Here is a 7,463-nt window from a genome sequence, read left to right as displayed (position 1 = left end):
TCCCCCGGCGCTGGGCTCCTCCGCCGAGGGACCCAGAACGTTCCGCACCTGCCCCCACCCTGCGCACCGGGCCTGGGCCTGCGAGTGTCTCTCTTGCAGCCACTGTGAGAACTTTTGGGAAGAAGACACTGACAGTCCCCAGCAGGAGGGGGCGCTAGAAAGGGTTTCAGGGGCCAACTGGGTGATCCTGACATGAGTCGGGTCTGCATGTATCCCCCGGCGGGCTGTGAGCACGGGGCGCGGGGACCCAGGGGTCGCCTGCAGCTTAGACAGGAGATGCGCGTTCTGAGCTCAGTGCCTGCCCAGGGCCGGACGAGCCTAAGTTGTGCAGGACCCAACCCAGCCCATGCTCTTCCTCCTGGGTTGCCCAGACTGCGGGGGACCCGCATGTCCCCACGATGACCATGGTGACATTTGTGTATCGTGGGCCCTAAGTGACCGCAGTTAGGGCAAGGGGCAGCCCTGGACAGACCCTGACAGTGGGGTTTGTGGTGACAGCCCCCACCCCTCTGACCCCCTGCACGCCACGTCCCTCCTGGCCACTTCCTGTCCTGTCTTCGTCCTGCTGGGAGACCAGGGTGAGACTCCCTGCGGGTGGGCCTGTGCGGCTGCGCGGTGGGGTCACTCAGTCCCGGGGGCCTGGACAGCTCGACTAGAGCCTGACCGTGAAAGGCTCAGATGAACTGGATGAGTCATAGATCGAGAATTGTCTTTTTTTAAATGTATATTTATTTTTGAGAGAGGGAGAGAGAGAATCCCAAGCAGGCTTCACACTGTCAGCCTGGAGCCCAAGGCAGGGCTTGAACCGACAAACCCTGAGATCATGAGCTGAGCTGAAACCAAGAGTTGGATGCTTGACTGACTGAGCTGCCCGGGCGCCCCAGAATGTCTTTTTTTATAAAATTCTTTTAATGTTTTTTATTTATTTCTGAGAGAGAGAGAGAGACAGCGTGAGCAGGGGAGGGTCAGAGAGAGAGGGAGTCACAGACTGAAACAGGCTCCAGGCTCTGAGCTGTCAGCACAGAGCCCGACGCGGGGCTCGAACTCCTAGAACATGAGATCATGACCTGAGTAGAAATCAGACGCTTAACTGACTGAGCCACCCAGGCGCCCCCTTGAAATGTCCTTTTAAAGTTCGGGGGAAGGAGGCACATGTGATTTTTTGTCCCTACAGACACATGAGATGTTAACGCGCCAAGTTTATAAACATAAACACAAAATTCCCAGAAATGAAAGTGGGTCTTCAGACTAGAGGTCCAGCCCGGGAGGGGGCGTCCCGGCCGCACAGAGCTGGGGAGGGGCTCATCGCCGCAGAGCCGGGCGCCCGAGCGCCAGGAAGGCGGGAGGCGCGGCCTGACCTGTTCTCGGTCCTTTTCGGAAACGCAGGTGATGTCAGCACAGCTTTACTGTCTGACAGTCTCCGGGCCCCGTGGTGTCCAGGCGTGAGGTCGCCCGCTCGGCGGCGGGGGCCGTGGGGGGCCCTGTTTTCACTCGAGGCGTCTGGTCACCACAAGCCACACTCGGCCGTGTCCCTGGACGCTGTGTGCCACCGCTGTCTGTTGTCCTTACAGCCTGCGGTTATCGGGAAACCTAATGGTAATAGCTTATTCGCAGGCTGTCCCGGCCCATAAGGCGCACGTGACCCTGCAAAGAGGCCGACTTCCCTCCGTCTGAGACAAAACCCGCGGGCGGGAGGGGCACGGTGGGCTCCAGGCCTCCTTCGTGGTGAGCTTGTGCAGGGCTCGGAGGGCTGCCCCTCAGCCTTCCAGCCCCGCGGGCAGCGGGCAGAGCGGTCCCCGGGTCCCCCGCTCCCGTCTGGGGTCCGTGAGATTGCTGCACGGCTTTCCTGGCCGGGGCCACACGTTCCTAATGCCCGTGGGGGGCAGAGCTCTGGGGGCAGGGAGCTCTGGCTGGAGCCTAGAGACGGCGCTGGACCCAGCGGTGGAGCTGGGTGAGGCCGTGGCTCCGGGACCCAGCACGGGACCGTGTAGTGGGGGCCCCTGCAGAGGCCCCCCTGCGCCTGCAGACGCTCCATTACCGAGGGAGTCCTGTGGCTCGTGGCGGGTGCCGGGCTGGCCAGCACGGCCTTGCGCCCCCAGGTCATGCCCCAGGAAGGAGGGCGCGTGGCGGAGCTTCGGTGGCCCCTGAGTCCCATCCTTCCCGTTCTGCAATGCTGCATGGAACATACTAGAATGGGGTTGTAAAGGCCGAGGGTGGCCATCAAGGCCTTGAGGACCTCGCTCGGTGACCTGCTGGGTGGCTGTGACCCGCGCACGTGCCATCCTGGACACCAAGGTTCAAATTTCACTTACTGCTCACGTAGCGTGAAATGTTCTTCTAACAATGGAGACCACTCTTGGTTCGTGGGCTGTTCCCAGGCAGGCGGTGGGGTGCGTGGGGTCGCGGGGGGCTGACCCGGCTGCACGGTCAGCGGCGGGCCCAGCGGGAGGCTGATGGCGGCGACGTGGTGACAGCAGAGCATCCGGGAGGGGCTGTTACACGAGGTGGGGGCATCGGGCAGCAGCACCAGTGACCGATGTTGTCGTCCTGGGATCGGAGCCCGAGGGAGGGGGCTGTTTCTGAGACCCCCCGAGACCCAGGGCTCTGGAGCAGACGCCTGGGAGGAACTGAGAACACGTCCCGTCCGCCGAGTGGGCCCCCCTGGCGTGCGTCTGTCCCCAGAGCGAGGTGACAGACGACAGGCGCGTCGGGAAAGACAGGGGCCAGTGAGTGACCCAGGTCAGAAGCACCAACACCCCGGTGACTCGGTACAACGCAGCTTTCAAACGGTTTTTGAAGGAAGTGTCCTGTGACCTTGTGTGTGTGCGAGAGACCCGAGCGTGCACGTGTTGAGCGTTAAACAAGCCGAGGAAGCCTCCAGATGGGTAGTTGTTTGTGCTTCAGAGCTCGAGGCGACCTGGCCGTGTGCTTTTGGGGGACTGACTGGGGCCGTCGCCGGGTCCAGGGCTGGCTCAGGCCACCGTGCTGCTTCTCCCGCAGACGCTGCGTCGCCTCAGGACGCAGGGACAAGTGTCGGGGCGGGTCCCTCCATCGGGACGCGGCCCCTGGCCCGCAGGCGGTCTGCGCGGCTCTGTGGACGGGACTCCAGGCAGGGGCCGCCTCACCTGCTCAGACAAATGCTTGAGATGGAAATATTTTAGATTTTGTCTGAACCGCACATCTGCGAGGTGACTTTGATTTTTCAGGAGACGCTTTTGGGAGGACCCGGGAGCGGAATCAGAGCCACACGACAGNGAATATTTGAGGGTGAGGGTCCCTGACTCTCCCCCGGCCCCGCCCGCCTGCTCTGGGTGCGAGCCCTTGGCATTCTGCCCGGCTGGCCTTGGCCCGAGTCTGCTTGCCCGCAGAGGGGAGACCCGTGGCTTCCCCGTGTCAGGACGCTGCGCTCGGGCAGCAAGGACGGGCCGCGGGCAGTCCTGGGGTGTGGAGCTGCGGCCTCGGTGGCCCCGGGCCGTGGGCGCGTCGGGTGCCTCAGGACCTGGTTCCAAGTACTTACGTGTCTCTAACGTTTTGTTTTGCTTCTAGACGCAGGAATCTTTAAACCCAAACAACTTAGAATATTGGATGGAAGATATTTATACTCCAGGCTACGACTCGTTACTGAAGCGTAAGGAAGCCGAGTTCAGACGAGCCAAGGTCTGCAAGATCGCCGCTCTGGTCGCCGCGGCCACGTGCACGGTCATCTTGGTCATCGTGGTGCCCATCTGCACGATGAAAGCCTGACCTGGGCCGCCTCACCGCCCACAGCCCGGGCCGCCTCGCCCCCCACAGCCCGGGCCACCTCGCCGCCCACAGCCCGGGCCGCCTCGCCCCCCACAGCCCGGGCCGCCGGCGTCTGCGGTCTGAGGTCTCTGGGCCGTGTGGCGACAGCTCGCTGGGGCAGGGACGGAGCCGTGGAGGCTACTGCCGGCTGGGAAGCGGCGCCTCAGGAAGCGTGCGTCCTAGAGAGAAACCTACCCGCCCATTGGCTTGGACTCAGTGACGCTCGGATGCGTGTTCAGAAGTGCAATATGTGCAACATTTCCCACCAAAGGAATGTACTGGACGACCAGAACGTGCAAATTGAATTCCAAGCAAAAAAAAAAAAATTAATTGGATTCTTTCCATTTTATTGAAGTCTCGTGGTGGGGGACGTGCTACATGACAGACATTTAATACACGCCTGCCTGGGGCAGCTGGGAGAGGACTGGGTGGGTTCTGTCCCTCATGTTCTCAGACCATTACAGGTGAGGTGACAGGCATGTGTCCCCCAAGGATGCTACTTCTCTGCTGGCATCAAGGGCTACCGACTTTTCAACCTTGCCCTTCGGTCATCATTACAATCTTCGTTGCAGATCTTCATGGAACGTTCTGGATCTTCCTCCTATGCACAGGGGAGGGAGGAGCTGGCCTTGTGAATCAGGCGTGGCGTGGAGGGTGCTAGGCTGAGGGGCCCGGGCCGGGGTCCTGTCCGCACCCCGAGTGGGGAGAGCAGCTCACCGCACTGTCAGGTCGGCATCGGAGAACCTTGGCCACGTCCACAGTCTCCCGTCCGCTCCTTGGCCTCTGTCTCCTGTGGCCCGGGACGCGCTGCTTCTCACACGCCAGCCGGAGAGTGTGGGCACGTCTTTGTGGCTTGAGGAGTAGAGACGGAGTAGGAGCTTTGCCGTTCTGCCTGAACCGTGGTTTCTGTGTGCCACAAATCCATTCCCGGTGGGTCTTGAAAGCTTGTCAATCATACGATAAAGGCACTGAGGTGTTCGTAACGCAACACCAACTCCAGAGCTCCAAACCCTTGTCAGCAGCGCAAAAAAGATTCTCTATTTAACCATTTATCTATCTATGTGTCTATCTAAATACCCGATTTTGGTTTCTTGTCTTCTTTGTTAAGTAACCCGAGAGCAAGGTTTCTCCAGCGTCCAGGAAGCTGCTGTAATTGGATCAGAATTTGACCTCCGTTTCCACCTGTCGAATGGTGCTTTGATGTAACTGCACGGAAAGAATCCCTCTCGGCCGTTGATGTGTGGACGGTGAGAAGAATCGCTCCAGACGGTGTAATAAATTCCCGAAAGAGGGGTTTGGGGAGCATCTCAGATTCTAAAGCAATAGGAGTCCAGCATCGGTCCCCAAGGCCCTCGAATCGCTCTGAGCCGGCGCTGTCCGTTTCTGCGGTTCCCCACACGGGGCGGCCAGAACCTTCTACGCTGTTAACAGCTAAGGGCGGATGCCTTTGTCTGCAGTGAGCCTTCGCTTTTAGGGGGTCTTCATGTTTCTATTCTCCTGTTTCTGTATGGACTTTCAGCTAGGTGACCGAAACTTAAGCCTTAGTATGCAGAACTGAGGATTTATAATTGAAAATGAAAACAAATACACAACACATATGTATACATATATTACTGTCTATTGTCAGAATTTTAGTCTTCTGGTGCTCCGTTCTGGGTTGGGTACATTAAATAGGGTTGTTTCTCTCCCCTCAAAGGGGACACTCGATTCACACCTGCTGGCGTGAGAGCTGGTGTGTCCTTGACCTGCCGAGCAGGCGGCTCTGTGACACAGTCGCCCTTGTCACCGAGGGAGCCTCGAGGGCATCAGATGGTCAGTTCCCAACCTCTTGCTCTATGATTTGCAGGGAAGGGGAGACACACGGACCTGGGATGACAGACACCCTGTCCCAGCCCAGCCCCTGCTCTGGGGACCCTGTTCCTCACGGGCCCTGCTGGGGCCGTGTGTCCAGCTTCCAAGGTGGGGTGTGAGACGGCAAGCCCCACCCCATGTGTGGAAGAGAAAGGACTCTAGAATTTTCTTCTACCCTTTTCCTATCCGAGGAGGTATAGAGAAATCGAGGCTGCTTCTTCATCTAGTGTAGCTTTAAGATTCAGCTCGACATCATTGCGACCTGATGGAGAAGAAGCACCCAGAGCCGGTGACGCCCCTGGGAAATGAGACGGCCCTGGGGGGAACGGGTTACCCCAGCCGGGAGTGGTGCCGCGTTCCGGATCTTTGCAACAGCTTGAAGCTGACAGGTGCTCGGGGTCCTGGGGTGGAGAGAAGGTGGGGTTCACGGCTGGGTGTTTTCTCTCCACTGGCCCCGTGCTTGGGATGGCCCTGTTTCCCCGGACCCTCTCACTCCAGCCCCTCCACCCTGTATTTGCAGAGCGGGCAAGACCAGAGTGTGGCTGGGAAGGAGACCTCCCCCCCACCTCTAAAATCGCCTCTCATCTCCGGCTGCCCCGAGCTCCGGGCGGGTGACGCGTGGGCTGGCCTGGCTCCCGCAGTGGCCGCCGCCTCCTACCACCCTCTCCTCACGCCCGGCGCCTGGAATCACACACTATCAAAATTCACTTCATTCCTCTTGCTTTTAGTGAACAATCAGATGTTCTTACTTAAGGGATTATCCTGAAATCAGAACCCCTCAGCCAGGGGTTAAACTCAGAATAATCTTACTCCTCTTTTCTAGTCTGAATTTGCTTCGAACACAGCCTTGCAGAAAAGCAGAAAATGTCTCCCGGCTCAATTTGTGGATATTTCACACCACTACCCCCTTCTTTAAACTGCAGATACGGTCGAAGCGAGTCTGTCTGTGTCTCCATTACTGGCTGGCCACCCCTGTTAGCATTTTAGGGCATGAGGCTACGCGATCGCTACCTGCCAGGTCACTTTAGCAGATGTGCTGACACTCGCCGCGCTGAGGTGCTGTGAGTTCTGACACCCTTATCGGAATTGAGGCAGGGCTGTTTTTGTTTACAGTTAATCAGCGTAAGAGCGACGGCACCTCGTTTTTCAAACAAGAAAGCTCTGCCGACAGTAAATGATTCTGTTAAGAGGTGTAACAATTTGTGAATGTTGAAATTCAACATGCTTCATATTATAACCAACTCGCAAGAATATTGTGGTCAATCGTGCAAACACCAAATCAGCGTATACTGTATATTGTACTATGGAAATTTGTATTCAAAGGCAAAGATATTAGTGATTGTTGGTATAACTGGGGGAAAGGGTATTAGATATTTATTGATGAACAATGAGAAATGCAACAAACTTTCTTATTTATGCCTTATGAATAAAAGGGTGTGAAAAGTAAGTTCTGTGTGCGAGACGTGGGGAGGAGTGGGTGTTTTTGAAGGCAGGGACTGTGAGTCTTTTCTCTGTTTGCCTCTGTACAGCTGTGAGCACACTCTTGGTGCTTCATCAACGTTATATAATACCAGTAACTAAGCACATTTTTAGATCTTTTTTCAAATGGCCTGTGTAAAATTATGTACAATGTAATGTACAATGGTTGGTTGGAAGTTATCATGTAAAATCTGCGTCTCCAAATATAATCAAAAATAAACTGAAAAATTATAAGGTATCTTGCAGTGAGATTTCATTTGATGCATAAATTTTAAGTTTTCAGTGGCGCACACATATCAGAAGTGTCCAGCTTGGTGCTTTTTCACAAACTGAAACCATCCAGGGGCGCC

General features: G+C 56.9%; 1 protein-coding gene across 1 annotated transcript in view; it reads left to right on the top strand.

Moving 5' to 3' along the window:
• The window catches only part of MINAR1 (membrane integral NOTCH2 associated receptor 1), an 8,266-nt gene extending 4,522 nt beyond the window's left edge, over positions 1-3,744 (top strand). Inside the window, exon 3 of the mRNA XM_077774293.1 lies at positions 3,547-3,744. Within this exon, the coding sequence (XP_077630419.1) occupies positions 3,547-3,744 (198 nt within the window). The remainder of the gene's footprint in view (positions 1-3,546) is intronic.
• The last annotated feature ends 3,719 nt before the right edge of the window (positions 3,745-7,463 follow it).

This window comes from Crocuta crocuta, unplaced genomic scaffold (assembly GCF_008692635.1).
Source record: "Crocuta crocuta isolate KB4526 unplaced genomic scaffold, BGI_CrCroc_1.0 scaffold7, whole genome shotgun sequence".
Taxonomy (NCBI): domain Eukaryota; kingdom Metazoa; phylum Chordata; class Mammalia; order Carnivora; family Hyaenidae; genus Crocuta; species Crocuta crocuta.
Note: the sequence above shows the minus strand (reverse complement) of the source record. Positions and strands in the feature narration are given on the sequence as shown.